Consider the following 16,182-nt stretch of genomic DNA (forward strand, 5'->3'; position numbering starts at 1 on the left):
CATGGATTTCTTGAAATAGGACAGCAAGTAAATTGTTTGTTTGTTTTCTGCAGTGATGCTTTAATAGTGATCCACATTTCTCCTAGAAATGCAGAGGGGCACTCAATCTGCATGTGCTCTTCTGAGACTCTCCTGGTTCACCAAGTAAGGCCCCTGCTGCTGCTGAAGCAGTAAGAGAGATTTTTGTGGTGTTGAGCAACATAAACACCACAATAAAAGGGCAGAGAGTTGGTTTGGGTCTCTTTTTTTCCTGGCTGTGTTTATTTCTGGCCAGCTGTAGTTCACTTGCAAACCCCCTCTGTACCTGCAGCACAACCAGTGGGGTAAAAGAAAATGCAACCCTTCCCAGTTCCTTCAGCTAAGAACAGCAGAATTGCAAAGGATGCAGGAACTGATGGGGTCTCTCTCTGCATCTTTCTGTTCAGAAGGAGTTGATCCTTCCTCTGAAATCCTTACCCAAGAACAGTTCCTGTAAGGAGTGAGATAAAATGAGTTAAATGTTTCAGGAATGGCTTCTCTGACTAATCAAGTGGCTCCTGTTCTTCACACTAGTACCATGTCCTGGCCAGTGACATTGCTGCTGCCAAGTTCTATAAGCCTGGATGGGTTATGCTGAGGTTCTTTGCTAAGGTTTGAGGTCTAGGTATGACTGGCTGAGCCCAGAGCATAAGGACATCTTTGAATTCCCTGTCTGGAAAGTGATTTCACTGCATGCTTCAGCTTGCATCAGCAGGAAATTCTGGGGTGATGTTCTCTGTAAAGACAAGGGACCCCCCACTGAAGTTCAGCCTTCTCTTCTGGTGAACCAAAAGTATTAGCAGCAGGCTTATGTTTGTCCCTCTCCTTCCTCTCTTTTCTTCCCAACCCACACCTGAATATCACATTTTTAATGATGGTTTATCAACATGATGTTGCTAACAGCTGCCTTCCATTTTACATGGGAATTGGTTGATGTTATGGATAATTGTGAGAGTGAAATTGCTGAATGGATGCTGACAAGTGCAGCTGTGCAAGGAGGCATTCAGAGAACTGTCCAGCAGATCCATGGAAGTTCTCCTCCCCCTCTACTCTGCCCTGATGAGACCTCACTTGCATCCAGTCTTGGGCTCCCCAGTTCAAGAGGGACAGGGATCTGCTGGAGAGAGTCCAAGGGAGGGCTGCAAGGATGATGGACTGCAGCACTGCCTGATGAGGAGAGGCTGAGAGCCCTGGGGGTGGTTAGTCTGGAGAGGAGAAGGATGAGAGGGGATTTAATCAATGTTTATCAATATCTGAGGGCTGGGGGTCAAGAGTCAGGGGCCAGGCTCTGCTTACCTGCACCCTGGGATAGCACAAGGGGCAATGGAGAGAAACTCCAGCACAGGAGGCTCCACCTCAACAGGAGGAGGAAGAACTTTTTCACTGTGAGAGTCACAGAGTACTGGAACAGGCTGCCCAGAGAGGTTGTGGAGTCTCCTTCTCTGGAGACTTTCCATCCCCATCTGGATGCACTCCTGTATGACCTGTGCTGGATTCTGTGGTCGGGTTCTGGCAGGGGGGCTGGCCTCAATGACCTCTGGAGGTCCCTTCCAACCCCTAGCATCCTGGGATCTGTGATGTCTGTAGCCTACCATGATTTTCCAAAGGCTGAGCATGTTTGAGAGCAGTTGCTGCTGTGCTGTCCTCTCTTGGCTCTATCTTCATCCTCCTACCAACATTTTAATTGCCTGCTCCAACACAGAAACAACAAAGCAAACATCTTTAGTCTGAAAACTCTGGGAAGCTGTGAACAATCTGCTCCTGAGGTGGTGAACCAGTGAGAGTAAAGGATAGTGCATATCATTAAAGATGCTTGTGAGCTCCAGGTCCTGTTCCAATTGCTAACACCTGACACTTGAATCTTCACTTTTCCTTTTGGAGGCTTTTCTGATGTGCTGCTTTCTCATCATGTGCAGGGTTTTGGCCTTGGGATTGGAAGAGATTTTGAGTATTGGAAGGGCTGAGAGAGAAATAGAAAAAAACAGATCCTAAATGGCATCCTAGCTGGAGGCAATGACTCCCAGCAATCAGGCAGTGGTGGGTGTGCCCCCCAGGTTTGCAAGGTGCTGCCTTTATGGCAGTGCCAACCTCAGGGTGATCTATCACAGTTTCACAGTTTCATTCAGGGTTGGAAGGGACCACAAGGATCATCTAGTTCCAACCCCCTGCCATGGGCAGGGACACCCTACACTACATCAGGCTGGACAGAGCCTCATCCAGCCTGGGCTTAAACACCCCCAGGGACGGGGCCTCGACCACCTCCCTGGACAACCCATTCCAGGGTTTCACCACTCTCATGGTGAAGAACCTCCTCCTCACATCTAGCCTGAATCTCCCCACCTCCAGCTTCATTCCATTCCCCCTACTCCTATCACTACCTGAGATCCTGAGCAGTCCCTCCCCAGCCTTCCTGTAGGCCCCCTTCAGATACTGGAAGGCCACAATTAGGTCACCTCGGAGCCTTCTCTTCTGCAGACTGAACAGCCCCAACTCCTTCAGTCTGTCCTCATAGGAGAGGTGCTCCAGCCCTCTGCTCATCCTTGTGGCCCTTCTCTGGACACGTTCCAGCACCTCCACATCCCTCTTGTAATAGGGGCTCCAGAACTGGACACAGATTACATCCTTGTGTAAATTTGCCCTAGAATGCTAAGAGTTTTGCTGGGTTCCTTCTTGCTGCTGTCCTGGATGGGAAGGCAGTGCCTGTATTAGCGGCCACTCCCTGCCAGCCTGCTGTGCCCTGTCCCCTCTCCGGGTGGGTCCTTCTCTTCACAATCTCCTAGACAGCTCTTTTACAGCCTTGTAGCTGGCTGGTTTATACACACTGCTCCTCATGCCAGTATTGTTTTCACTAGCAGCAGTGAGGCCAAGCAATTCCCCCAGAAAAAAAAAGGATTAAGAAAACGAGCAATTCCCTCAGTTTTCATTAGAATGTTCCAGAACTGTAGAACCCAGAGAGTCACATTTTACAGGGCCAGGAGAAGGCTCCAAGGAGAGCTCATTGTGGCCTTCCAGTATCTTAAAGGGGGGCTACAGGAAAGCTGGGGAGGGACTTTTTAGGGTGTCAGGGAGTGAAAGGACTAGGGGGAATGGAGCAAAACTAGAAATGGGTAGATTCAGATTGGATGTTAGGAAGAAGTTCTTCCCCAGGAGGGTGGTGAGACACTGGCACAAGTTGCCCAGGGAGCTGGTGGAAGCCTCATCCCTGGAGGTTTTGAAGGCCAGGCTGGATGTGGCTCTAGGCAACCTGATCTAGTGCGAGGTGTCCCTGCCCATGGCAGGGGGATGGAACTGGATGATCCTTGAGGTCCCTTCCAACCCTGACAATCCTAATTTTCACACCGGTGCTGTGCCTTAAGCAAGATGACTTTCTTCATCTAGCTGCTTCAGAGCCTCTTGCTGTATGTGAGCACACGGAACCCTCACAGGACAGTAGCTCAGCTGCAGAGAAAACTCTTATCTCTAGATTAGACACCTTTGATATCTAGACACCTCTGCTGTCTGTCTAGGTTAGACTGCCCCTGTGAGACACTGACAGGATCACCTTTGTGAACTTTGGAGCTCGAAGTCCTGGTTGCAGAAGCTACCTTGGTATGTTGGATAAAACAACAATCCCCTGTGCTCACCCTTTTAACTTCTTTAAAGCGCTGGTGGTTTGGTGCTCTGCCGTCCTTAACGCTCCCTGCACGGACCAGCCCGGAAGCGTCTGCCCCGTGGCCGTCAGCTGCCTGCAGTCCCATGGCAGCGCGGTGGGATCCGTTTTGCCCTCCCGGTCTGTAACAGCCGTGCCAGCGATGCAGAGGGTAGGCGGGAGGCCGGTGGCGCCCTGCACATGACAAGCACCGCCCCGCCCGGGGCACTGAGGGCGGCCGGGCTCCGGCGGCTGTCCCCGCAGCGGCGCAAGGTGCCAGCCCCGGGCGGGGCGGCGCTGCGCTGGCCAGGCCGCTCCGGAGGCGGAGCGAGGGCCGGCCCGGGCCAGGCCCAGGCGGTGCGGGGCTGCGCTGCGCCGGCTGCCGCCATGCCGTTCGTGGAGCTGGAGACCAGCCTGCCGGCAGAGCGGCTGCCGCCGGGGCTGGCCCTGGAGCTCTGCGCCGCCGCTGCCGACATCCTGGGCAAACCGGCGGAGGTGAGCGGCGGGGAGCCAGGGACGGCAGGGGCCGGGGCCGGGGGCGACTGAGGAGGCCGGGCCGGGGGCGGCGGCGGGCACTGAGTGAGGGTGCCCCTGTCGGCGGCGGGCACTGAGGATGCCCCTGTCGGCGGCGGGCACTGAGTGAGGGCGCCTGTGTCGGCAGCGGGTGAACGTGACGGTGCGGAGCGGGCTGCCCATGGTGCTGTCGGGCTCGGCGGAGCCCTGCGCCCAGCTGGTCGTCTCCTCCATCGGCGTGGTGGGCTCGGCGGAGCAGAACCAGCGGCACAGCGCTCGTTTCTTCGATGTCCTGACGGCCAAGCTGGGCCTCGGCCCCGAGCGGTGAGTGCGGGCGCGGCCGGCGCCTCTGCCGCGCGTTCTGCGCCCCTCGGGGCAAGGGCACCGTGCCCGGCGCAGGGGCGGGGGGAGGGCGGCTGTGCTGCCGGCTCTGTGCCGTGTGAGGGTGCCCTGGGCACGGCCGAATGAAGGCACAGAAACATTCAGGTTGGAAAAGACCTCAGGATCACCAAGTTCAGCCCAGAACCCTACTCTGCAAGGTTCACCCCTAAACCATAGCCCCAGGGACTGAACACCTCTGGGATTGATGACTCAACCACCTCCCTGAGCAGCACATTCCAAAGCCGGACCACTTTTGCTGGGAAAGTCTTTTTTCTCATGTCCAGTCTAAGCCTACTCAGGTGTAGCTTGAGGCCATTCCCTCTTGTTCTGATTACCTGTGAGAAGAGACCAGCACCAGCCGCTCTACAACCTCCTTTCAGGTAGTTGTAGAGAGCAATGAGGTCTTCCCTCAGTCTCCTCTTCTCTAAGCTAACCACTCCCAGCTCCTTCATTTGCTCTTCATCAGATTTATTTTCCAGGCTCTTCATCAGCTCATGCAGGAAGAGACAACGAGGGTTAACAGGCTCCACGTTCAAGAGGGTAGATTTGGATTAGGTGTGAGGAAGAAATTCTTCACTGTGAGGGTGTGAGGCACTGGATGGTGCTGCCCAGAGTTGTGGGTGTCCCTTCCCTGGAACTGTTCAAGGCCAGGCCAGAGTGGATGTTGAGCAGCCTGGGCTAGTGGAAGGCAGGGGGGTTGGAAATGGATGATCCCTTGTCCTCCATGAAATCAAGGTGTAATACAGAGCCAAGATTAGATTGCATATATTAAGTGCTCTTGCACGCTGAGCCCTAGGCATGCAGTTTAGGCGCAGATAAAACCATGGAGCAGTTTGCACTTGTTGAGCAGTGGGAAATGCTGGTTTGAGGATAGGTAGGTCCAGACATGGTTATTTGTGCAAACCCCTGTGGGAAGTGGTAGAGCTTCACAGTAGGGTCACCAGGCAAAATGCTGGGACAAGCCATGTTCCTGAAGGTAAATCATGTCCCTCTCTGCTCCTCTTCCCCTATTCCCCAAGGACAATAATAGCATTTCCCTGCCTTTTGGGTGCTGCCAGGGTAAACACCCCACAAGATTCAGAGCTGTTTGGGCCCTTCTGGAAGGGACAAGAATCTCCTATAAACAGTGCAGTAGTTCAGTCTGCTTTGGGTTTGTGTGGGTGAAGCCTGGCACCTGCCTGCAGCCTGCCCATGCACAGCTTATTTTTGCTCCTCTTAAAACCACGAAGTGTGAGCCATCCAGAGCTTAGTGCAGCTGTTCTACCTGGTTGCAGGCTGGGTAAGGATAACATTTGATTGTGAAATAATGTTTCCTGTCCACTTCATTTTTGCTTTTGTACCCAAAAAGGATCATCATCCGCTTCTACCCGCTGGAGCCCTGGCAGATTGGCAAGAACAGAACAGTCATGACATTCCTATGATCCCTTCCCATCAGCCAGCTGGAACAAAGCAGTGATGAAGACAACCCAAAGCTGGGCAGCTCTATCTACTTGTTTCCTCTTATGATCAAATCTGTGTAGCTCTGCACTTTCACCTCTAGCATTCACTTCATGTCTTTGCACTGTGTGCCTGTGAAGCTCAAGCGTGGGGCACTCAGCTGTATTGATTTTATTAAAATGGTTCAAGGTCTTTGGCTCAAGCCTGTCTCACAGTCCAGAAGCTCTCCTTGTGTCTGTGGCTAAGGTACTGCAGTGTGGTGATGGCCATAGAGCAGTGAAAAGTTTCATCCCACAACACATTTGGCTTGGTTGAGGACCAGAGGGGCTCTTGGCTTCATCCAGACTTCCTCATATTTTGCAGGACAGAAAGATCCTTCTTGATCTTTCCCTGTGGCAGCAGAAGGGTCCCAGGCTAGCTAAGAAGACTTGGGAGTCAAATTCTTCTCTTTTCAGGCTCCCTGAAAGCCCTTTCTTGAAGTGGTTATTGGGAGGGAGGTTGATCCATTTGCATAATTGTTTATTTAAGGTCTCGTGCTTGGGGCACCTCCATTGTCCCCTGCAGTGGCTGCTCCTGCTTGCCCACAAGGTTTTTTGTGGCTGAATGTTACTGTGGTAATGGCAGCATGAGGTGGGAAGCACTGCATGGTGCCATGGGAAAGCAATTTGCAGCTTCTGCTGCTGGCATCTTTAATCCCTGTCATTCACCCAGCTGTTCAAAACGCTGCTCCTCACCCCACTGCTGCAGGGGGCTGGGGAGGATACATTTCACTGTGTTCTGTGGTGGGTTTTTTTAGCTCAATGACCCTGTGAGGAACTATTCTGGGGCTCTAGGACCCCTATGCTCTCCCTCACTACGTGACTGGAATACCCAAGGCACTGCATTAAAACAAAAGCACAATACTTTTAATGTGCAAAGTTATCTTTGCTGTGGTGGTTTAGGCTGGGTGCTGGCCTGGATGCCACTGCACAGACCACACCTGGGAGGTCCCAAGGAGTGGGCCCAGCCCAGGGGGGGTCACAGGAACCAGGTATTCCATGCCCATAATTCCTGCACCACTATAGAGTCCACGGTGGGGTCTGGCACTTCCTTCTTCCTTCCTCTCTGCCACCTCGGGGAGATGTCTCCCGGCCAGGGGCCTGGCTAGGTCCAAGGCCACGGGGTGGGGGGGGGGGGAGAGGATGGGCAGTCTCAGATCTGGCCAGCTGAGACTAGCCTAGCAGTGGGGGGGGGGGAAGGAAGAGCCCTGGGGGTTTGGGTGTAGCCCCAGGTGGGGATGGGATGTTCTTGGGTATGTTCTGGGGTTTCTCTCTTTTGCTTGTGCTTCTCTGTAAAGCTTTCATTGTGGTTTTTTTATTGGCTTTCTATTTAAACTTTTCCATCACTTTAGCAATCCGTTTGAGTCATGATTTCTGCCTGTGGTGGGGAGGGGGGCTGCCCCAACCCAATACATTTGCAAAGGAAACTGATAAATGGGGAAAGCATTCTCTGACTTGGGCAGGTCCCAGCTGGAGCTCAGAGGGAACTGAGGCCATGCTTTTGGGACATGGAGGTCCGTGGGGATACAGGGCTGGCTCTGTGCTCCCTAGCTGCTCTGATTGGAGTTTTATTGGTTTATGACTTGAGGTCTCAAGGTAGTTGAAAGTACTTCTGATTACCATTTGAAGGCAGCATAAACATCCATGGCTGCAAAATGTGCCAGGACTATGATACCAAACACAATTTGTGATCAGGCTGGGATGGGAGCTACACTTCACCTGGTTAATAAAATGTTTCACAGCCTCTTTGGATCAGTGTCACTTTGTTGGCTTACCCTGTATGGCTTTTTAGGTCACAGATACAGCTTGGAGACAGATGGCTGCCTGGATCTCTGCACCTCAACTAAAAGTTTCTCCATCTCAGGTAACAAACAGGTAGGTAAATTGAGTCTGAGCCACACAGGTAACTCAGGAGTGTTGCAGGGAGGAGGGTGAGCAGCCCTGGCTTTGCAAGGGGCTTGACCAACTTGAGGTGAGTACTCTGAAATACAGAAAACAATACAGCTTTAATTCTGATCTGCAGGCAGATCATCAAGTCTTCCTACCCCATGAAGGAACGAGCACAAACTCTGGCCACAGCCTTTGTTTCCTTTGGAGAAACCCTGCTCTGCCCCATGCCACAGCTCTTCTTTCCTGGGCTGTGTTAGTCACTGCTAGGCACTGCTGCATGCTCTATGCCTTCCCATTGCCTTCAGGTGCTCCCACTGTGGGCTTTTGCCTGGGAGCAACCTCCCCAGCATTGCAAAGCCCTGCAGGAATGGAATGGAATGGAATGGAATGGAATGGAATGGAATGGAATGGAATGGAATGGAATGGAATGGAATGGAATGGAATGGAATGGAATAGAATAGAATAGAATAGAATAGAATAGACCAGGTTGGAAGAGACCTTCAAGATCATCGTGTCCAACCTATCATCCAACACCACCCAACCAACTAACCCATGCAACCAAGCACCCTGTCAAGTCTCCTCCTGAACACCTCCAGCAATGGTGACTCCACCACCTCCCTGGGCAGCCCATTCCAATGGGCAATCACTCTCTCTGTGTAAAACTTCCTCCTGACCTCCAGCCTGAACCTCCCCTGGCACAGCCTGAGACTGTGTCCTCTTGTTCTGGTGCTGGGTGCCTGGGAGAAGAGACCAACCCCTGCCTGTCTACAACCTCCCTTCAGGTAGTTGTAGAGAGCAATAAGGTCACCCCTGAGTCTTCTCCAGGCTAAGCAGCCCCAGCTCCCTCAGCCTCTCCTCACAGGGCTGTGTTCCAAGCCCCTCACCAACTTTGTTGCCTTTCTCTGGACACGCTCCAGCAAGTCAACATCCTTCCTAAACTGAGGGGCCCAGAACAAGAAGAGCTAAGGATGAGAGGGAAAGTTTAGAAAAGAGCATGCCATGCTGAGGTGTCTGAGTACAATGGCTCCTCTCTGGCCCCCATCTCCATGTGCTTGCATTCTGACATGACCTGACAATGCAAAATCACACTGAAAGTGCTTGGCCAAGGACCATCTTGAGAGTTTAATAGTTCATGGACTTTGAGCTTTCTTCAGTAAGAGCAGTTAAAATACTACTCATTTGGTTAGGAATTGTTGCCTATCTGGAGAAAATCAGATGTGGGGAGGCCTGTGGATGTGGTCTACCTGGACCTCAGCAAGGCCTTTGACACTGTCCCCCATAGCAAACTGCTGGCCAAGCTGTCAGCCCATGGCTTGGATGGGAGCACACTGCACTGGGTTAGGAACTGGCTGGAGGCTGAGCCCAGAGAGTGGTGGTGAATGGTGCCACATCCAGCTGGCAGCCAGGCACTGGTGGTGTGCTCCAAGGATCAGTGCTGGGCCCTGTGCTCTTTAACATCTTTATTGATGATCTGGATGAGGGCATTGAGTCCATCATCAGTAAATTTGCTGACGACACCAAGCTGGGGGCAGGAGTTGATCTGCTGGAGGGTGGAGAGGCTCTGCAGAGGGACCTTGACAGGCTGGACAGATGGGCAGAGTCCAGGGGAAGGAGATTGAACACATCCAAGTACCAGGTTCTGCACATTGGCCACAACCCCCCCATGCAGAGCTACAGGCTGGGGTCAGAGTGGCTGAGAGCAGCCAGGCAGAGAGGGAGCTGGGGGTGCTGTTTGATGGTAGGCTGAACATGAGCCTGCAGTGTGCCCAGGCAGCCAAGAGGGCCAATGGCATCCTGGCCTGCATCAGGAACAGTGTGGCCAGCAGGAGCAGGGAGGTCATTCTGCCCCTGTACACTGCACTGGTTAGGCCACACCTTGAGTCCTGTGTCCAGTTCTGGGCCCCTCTAGGAAGGAGGTTGACTTGCTGGAAGGTGTCCAGAGAAGGGCAACAAAGCTGGGGAGGGGTCTGGAACACAGCCCTGTGAGGAGAGGCTGAGGGAGCTGGGGTTGCTTAGCCTGGAGAAGAGGAGACTCAGGGGTGACCTTATCACTCTCTACAGCTACCTGAAGGGAGGTTGTAGACAGGCAGAGGTTGGTCTCTTCTCCCAGGCACCCAGTACCAGAACAAGAGGACACAGTCTCAGGCTGTGCCAGGGGAGGTTAGGTTGGATGTTAGGAAGAAGTTCTACACAGAGAGATTGCCCATTGGAATGGGCTGCCTGGGGATGTGGTGGAGTCACCATCGCTGGAGGTGTTCAGGAGGAGACTTGACAGGGTGCTTGGTGCCATGGGTTAGTTGTTTGGGTGGGTTGGATTGGTTGATGGGTTGGACAGGATGATCTTGAAGGTCTCTTCCAACCTGGTTTTCTAAAACAAAGAGTTTATTCTAAATTCTAGATCCATCATCCTTATCCAGAGCTCAGCAACAGCATTGGAAAGCCTCTTTCCCCTAAATACTGTGTTCAGACTGTCCCTCTTCTATGGCAAGGAGTCTGCCCAATGTCTGGATTTCATCTGTTCCAGCTGTGGTAGACATTTCTGCCATTGTATTTACTCTCTAACTTTCTAGGCTTAACCTCCCACGGCTGGTAAACATTTACCCCTCTGTTGGTTTGTTTGAGAATTCTCTGTAGTCATGTTTGCAAATCAAAGGTAAAAACCTGATTTTGGCCACTGTGTAACCATTTCCTGGCTTCAGAGCTTTGAAGTGAGGGTCAATCTTTCAGAGTATTACAAGAGAGAAAAGCAGGGAGGCCCTGAGCAGCTGAAGGGCACTGCTGACAGGAAAGCACTACAGAATCATGACAGATTTGGAAGTCATTCTCCAAGCACAACAGCTTGATGCTGCTGTTCACAGCAACCCAGTTCTTGGTTTGGCAGGGTGGAAAGATGGGCATTGTTTGCTGCCACAAACAGGAGTTCACACCTTTGGAACAAAGAGCACTCTTCCATACATGCTACATGCTGATTCAGGGAAACTCTTGGGCACAAACCTTAGTGTGCTGTGAACCACTGTTACCAAGAGGTGGCTTGAAATATGTGGCAATCCCCCAGAGGTGGAGCAAGGCCTGAATGTGCCCTTGTCAGGCTGTGTCTGCTCAGAGGCTGCACGAGGAGGGCTGTCACAGGGCTGCCCACAGCATAGCTTTGCTTGAAGACTCACTGCATTATGAGCACCTTAAATAAAATCACTGCCAGCAGGAGCTGTTTCACTTGCTGTTTGTTCAGGCCACTGCCTGCATGCCCTGCTGCCATCACACCTCCCAGGGGCACAAAGACCTGCTCCTGTTGTAAACTGTCTTTTGTTATAGAATAGAGTAGAATAGAATAGAATAGAATAGAATAGACCAGGTTGGAAGAGACCTTCAAGATCATTGCGTCCAACCTATCATCCAACACCACCTAAACAACTAACCCATGGCACCAAGCACCCTGTCAAGTCTCCTCCTGAACACCTCCAGTGATGGTGACTCCACCACCTCCCCAGGCAGCCCATTCCAATGGGCAATCACTCTCTCTGTGTAAAACTTCCTCCTGACCTCCAGCCTGAACCTCCCCTGGTGCAGCCTGAGACTGTGTCCCCTTGTTCTGGTGCTGGCTGCCTGGGAGAAGAGACCAACCTCTGCCTGTCTACAACCCTCCTTCAGGTAGTTGTAGAGTGATAAGGTCACCCCTGAGTCTCCTCTTCTCCAGGCTAAGCAACCCCAGCTCCCTCAGCCTCTCCTCACAGGGCTGTGTTCCAAACCCCTCACCAACTTCGTTGCCCTTCTCTGGACACCTTCCAGCAAGTCAACCTCCTTCCTAAACTGAGGGGCCCAGAACTGGACACAGGACTCGAGGTGTGGCCTAACCAGTGCAGTGTACAGGGGCAGAATGACCTCCCTGCTCCTGCTGGCCACACTCTTCCTGATGCAGGCCAGGATGCCATTGGTGCTCTTGGCTGCCTGGGCACACTGCAGGCTCATGTTCCGCCTACCATCGACCAGTACCCCCCAGGTCCCTCTCTGCCTGGCTGCTCTCCAGCCACTCTGACCCCAGCCTGTAGCTCTGCATGGGGTTGTTGTGGCCAATGTGCAGAACCTGGCACTTGGATGTGTTCAATCTCATGCCCTTGGCCTCTGCCCATCTGTCCAGCCTGTCGAGGTCCCTCTGCAGAGCCTCTCCACCCTCCAGCAGATCAACTCCTGCCCCCAGCTTGGTGTCATCTGCAAATTTACTGATGATGGACTCAATGCCCTCATCTCCAGCTGCACCTCTGCTGAGTTCAGGAGAAATTTAGGTGTGATTTCCACAGCTATGCAGAGGGCATGTATTCACACTTTTGCACACACATCCTACACAGGGCATGCCTCCATCCCTGGCCTAGCTGGGATCCTGCCTACCATCTTTTAGTGTTCGATTTCCAGTGAGCAGTAAGGGTCACTGCACCCCTGGCAGAGGACTCTCTCTTCCTCTGGCACCTCAGTCCTTCTTCACCATCTCCAAAGGAGCTGCTTTGAACAAACAGCCCCTGGTACATGCAGAGCACAGCACAAGAGGCCAAGTTGTTTTTTGGGGCTGGGTACCAGCAGAGCAGCTTGTTCAGGCTGTAGATCACTCCAGATGGACTGCAACACAACAGCCCCATGCCCTGCATCTTACATTGGCTAACACACCTGGAGTCCTGTGTCCAGTTCTGGGCCCCAGGTTAGGAAGGAGGTTGAGCTGCTGGAAGGTGTCCAGAGGAGGGCAAGAAAGCTGGGGAGGGGCTTGGGGCACAGCCCTGTGAGGAGAGGCTGAGGGAGCTGGGGCTGCTTAGCCTGGAGGAGACTCAGAGGAGACCTTATTGCTGTCTGCAATTACCTGCAGGGAGGTTGTAGCCAGGTGGGGGTTGGGCTCTTCTCCCAGGCAAGCAGCACCAGAACAAGAGGACACAGTCTCAAGCTGTGCCAGGGGAGGTTTAGGCTGGGTGTTAGGAAGACGTTCTTCCCAGTCAGAGAGAGTGGCCATGGGAATGTGCTGCCCAGGGAGGTGGTGGAGTCACCATCCCTGGAGGTGTTTAGGAAGAGACTGGATGGGGTGCTTGGTGCCATGGTTTAGTTGATTAGATGGTGCTGTGTGAGAGGTTGGACTTGATGATCTCAAAGGTCTTTTCTAACCTGGGTTACCCTCCCCTCCCCTCCCCTCAGTACTTTAGCGTTGCAAAGAGAGAGCTGAGGGCAGATCTTATTCCTACCCACGATTACCTGACAGGAGGTTGGAGTGAGGCTGGGGTTGGTCTCCTCTCCCAAGAAAGCACTGACAAGAGGAGAGGAAATGAGCTGAAGCTGTGCCAGGGGAGGTTTAAGTTGGACATTAGGCAAAGCTTCTTTACTGGGAGAGCGGTGAGGGGGTGGCAGAGGCTGCCCAGGGAGGTGGCGGAGGTGTTGCAGACGGCGCAGCTGTGACGCTGCAGGACGTTCCGCGGCCGCAGCGCTGCCGAAGGCCTTTTCCCGCCCCGATGATTCGCCCGCTCGCCTCCCTGTCCCCAGCGCGCCCATTGGCTGCCCGCGGAGCGGCTGCTCGGCCAATGAGCGGCCTCCTTCTTGAGGCGCGGGGCTCCGGGGGTTCGGCGGAGGTTGCCGTGGATACTGCCGGGGAGGCCGCGTCCCCGCCGCTTGCCTGAGGGAGCCGCTCCGGGAGCACTGCCGGCGTCCCGGGGGCGGCCCCGCGAGGTGAGTGTGCCGTCCGCCCGGCCCCGCCGAGAGCCCCGAGGGGCTGCCCGGCCTTTGGCCCTGCCCCTGCGGGAGCGCGGCCCGGTGCGGCGGGCCATCTCCCGGTGCCCTGCACATAGCCACGATCTGAGGCAGACCCGGGCTCCCTTCCTCCCCTGCCTGCTTCCGGCCCTTTGCGAGGCCCGCCGGGCAGCCGAGCCTGGCGAGCGCCGGGGCGGCCGTGCCCGCTGGTCTCGGTGCGGAGGGGCCGTGTCTCGCTGGAACCGGCTCTCGCTGAAATGTGGCGGAGGCGATCCTTGCCGTGTGAAACCCACAAAAACCCTGACAAAGCGAAGCCCAAGTGTCTCTGTTTAAACAGCTGTGCGTTTGCAGCGTGTGGATCCCGAGTGTAGCAGCAGCAACAAAAGGCAGGAGAGCCCCAGCCTCTCCCTTTGTTCCGTGCCTTGAAGTTGAGAGTCACACCAGCTCCGAGGACGAGAGCTGGCGTTTGAGGGTTTTTACTTAAGTCTCAGACTGCTAAGGTGACAGGAGAGACACTTTGGAAGGCAAATAGCCGTAAAGAGGCGTTGTTGCCTTGTGAGGGTGTGCTCACCTGTCACGGCCACAGATGTACAGCCGAGACGGTCTGTCACGGAGAAAACCCAAGCCTATTTGGAGTACTTTATATTAAAGATGAATGTTTTAATCCCACCTTCCCCTAGACATGTCCCTCTGACAGGGCTTTTACTGACACACCGAGTTCCTACATGTTTGGGTTGCAGCCCTGGACATTGCCTGGCTTGAAATGCAGAAGCAGCAACTCCCTGGGTACCAGCCTGGCAGAGCAGCGTGCAGACTCCCCCTGTTTTCCACAAGCATTACACTGCTCTGTTATGTCCTCTCAACTTATGAGCCCTGGAGAGCTGCTGAATGCTTGTTAGATATACAGAATTAAAATTGCTTGCTCACCTTTGCTGTGGCTGCAGTTTTGCTGGCAGTCTAACCCAAACCAAGCAAACTCTTGGCTGTAGTCTCTCTCCTGTTGACTTCCTCTGGTGCCTTGAGCAAGATTATGTGGGCTCAGCAAAAGGCTTGAGTGTATTTCTGAATATAGGCATAATTGTAAGTGATCTTAACCCTGCTCAATTTAAATATGCCCTTGATTTGGGATCACACAGTCTTATGTAGATGTCATAAGCACCTGCACCTTCTGTCAGGGCCTGGGGGGTGTTCAGTGCTGCTGACACAGGTAACCATAAATCCCTCTGCAGGTATTTCCTCCCTGTGCAAAGCAGACAAGGCATCCTCTTGAAAGAGATTGGAGTTTTTATTTAGTAACTTACAGAGAAAAATGTGTGATTGCTGTGCAGTTGTCAGCCTGATTTAGCTGCAAGCAAGGGAAGTGGTGCATGGGCAAGCAAAATGTCATTGCTGAGTGGATGAAATTCCTGTCAAAGCATTATCCTCTAAGCATGATGATGTAGGAGTTAATTCAGCTTGCACTTCCAAACTCCCACTGCTTCCTGCTGTGGTTAATTCTGGATTTGTTCTTCTATTAATGTGGTGTCTGATATTAGAGGCTGTTTTTAGCCAGTCTTAAATGTATTGTCTTTTTGGTTTGAGTTGATGGGAGGGTTTTGTCACAAAGCAGTGAAGCTCTCTCAACAAAAGCATCCCAGAACTTTTTTTTGTGGGCTTTGCCAACCAGCAAAGTTTCAGGCAGTTAGTAGAATTCAAATGATGGGTTTAGTTGTAAGGAAAAGGTCGCAGATTCACAGATTGTATTGAGTTGGAAGGGAGCCTCACAGGTCATCTTGTCCAGCCCCTCTGCAGTGAGCAGGGACACCTCCAGCTAGGTCAGGCTGACTTACAGATTGTAAATGTGTGCTTTCCCCTTTAGCAGTGGTAAAAAAACTGGAGCTATCAGGACAAAAAGCTCAACATGAGCTCTCAGTGTGCACTTGCAGCCCTCAAAGCCAATCAGATCCTGGGCTGCATCAGGAGAAGTGTGGCCAGCAGGTCGAGGGAGGTGATCCTCCCCTTCTACTCAACTCTGGTGAGACCCCACCTGGAGTACTGCCTCCAGTTTTGGAGCCCCTATTGCAAGAGGGATCTGGAGGTGCTGGAAGGTGTCCAGAGAAGGGCCAGGAGGATGATCAGAGGGCTGGAGCACCTCTGCTGTGAGGACTGACTGAAGGAGTTGGGGCTGTTCAGTCTGGAGAAAAGAAGGCTCTGAGGTGACCTAATTGTGGCCTTCCAGTGTCTGCAGGGGGCCTACAGGAAGGCTGGGGAAGGACTTCTCAGGATCTCAGGTAGTGATAGGAGTAGGGGGAATGGAATGAAGCTGGAGGTGGGGAGATTCAGGCTAGATGTGAGGAGGAAGTTCTTCCCCATGAGAGTGGTGAGACCCTGGAATGGGTTGTCCTGGGAGGTGGTCTAGGCCCCGTCCCTGGAGGTGTTTAAGCCCAGGCTGGCTGAGGCTCTGGCCAGCCTGATGTAGTGTGGGGTGTCCCTGCCCATGGCAGGGGGGTTGGAACTAGATGATCCTTGCGGTCCCTTCCAACCCTGAATGATACTATGATACCCTTCCTTTAGAAGGAAGAC

The 16,182-nt window shown here is 53.2% G+C and overlaps 2 protein-coding genes and 1 long non-coding RNA gene across 6 annotated transcripts in view; 2 read left to right on the plus strand and 1 right to left on the minus strand.

Moving 5' to 3' along the window:
* Positions 1-3,958: 3,958 nt before the first annotated feature.
* On the plus strand, positions 3,959-6,179 carry LOC137450526 (D-dopachrome decarboxylase). The gene is made up of 3 exons (XM_068157145.1): positions 3,959-4,141; positions 4,308-4,483; positions 5,889-6,179. Exons 1-3 carry the CDS (start codon positions 4,034-4,036, stop codon positions 5,959-5,961), a joined length of 357 nt encoding a protein of 118 aa, XP_068013246.1. The 5' UTR covers positions 3,959-4,033; the 3' UTR covers positions 5,962-6,179.
* Positions 6,180-8,002: 1,823 nt separating this feature from the next.
* On the minus strand, positions 8,003-13,287 carry LOC137450499 (uncharacterized). Its single transcript, XR_010989592.1, has 2 exons — positions 13,132-13,287; positions 8,003-8,264 (listed from the first exon to the last, which is right to left on the minus strand). It is a non-coding gene; the product is annotated as an uncharacterized lncRNA (long non-coding RNA).
* Positions 13,288-13,487: 200 nt separating this feature from the next.
* CABIN1 (calcineurin binding protein 1) overlaps positions 13,488-16,182 on the plus strand; it is a 136,863-nt gene continuing 134,168 nt past the window's right edge. For all 4 annotated transcript variants that reach the window (XM_068157146.1, XM_068157149.1, XM_068157148.1 and 1 more), the window contains exon 1: positions 13,488-13,599. The gene's annotated coding sequence lies outside the window, so the exon portion shown is untranslated. The remainder of the gene's footprint in view (positions 13,600-16,182) is intronic.

Source organism: Melanerpes formicivorus, unplaced genomic scaffold (assembly GCF_026170545.1).
Source record: "Melanerpes formicivorus ecotype bairdi unplaced genomic scaffold, bMelFor1.0.p_v2 SCAF_36, whole genome shotgun sequence".
In the NCBI taxonomy this organism is placed as follows: Eukaryota; Metazoa; Chordata; class Aves; order Piciformes; family Picidae; genus Melanerpes; species Melanerpes formicivorus.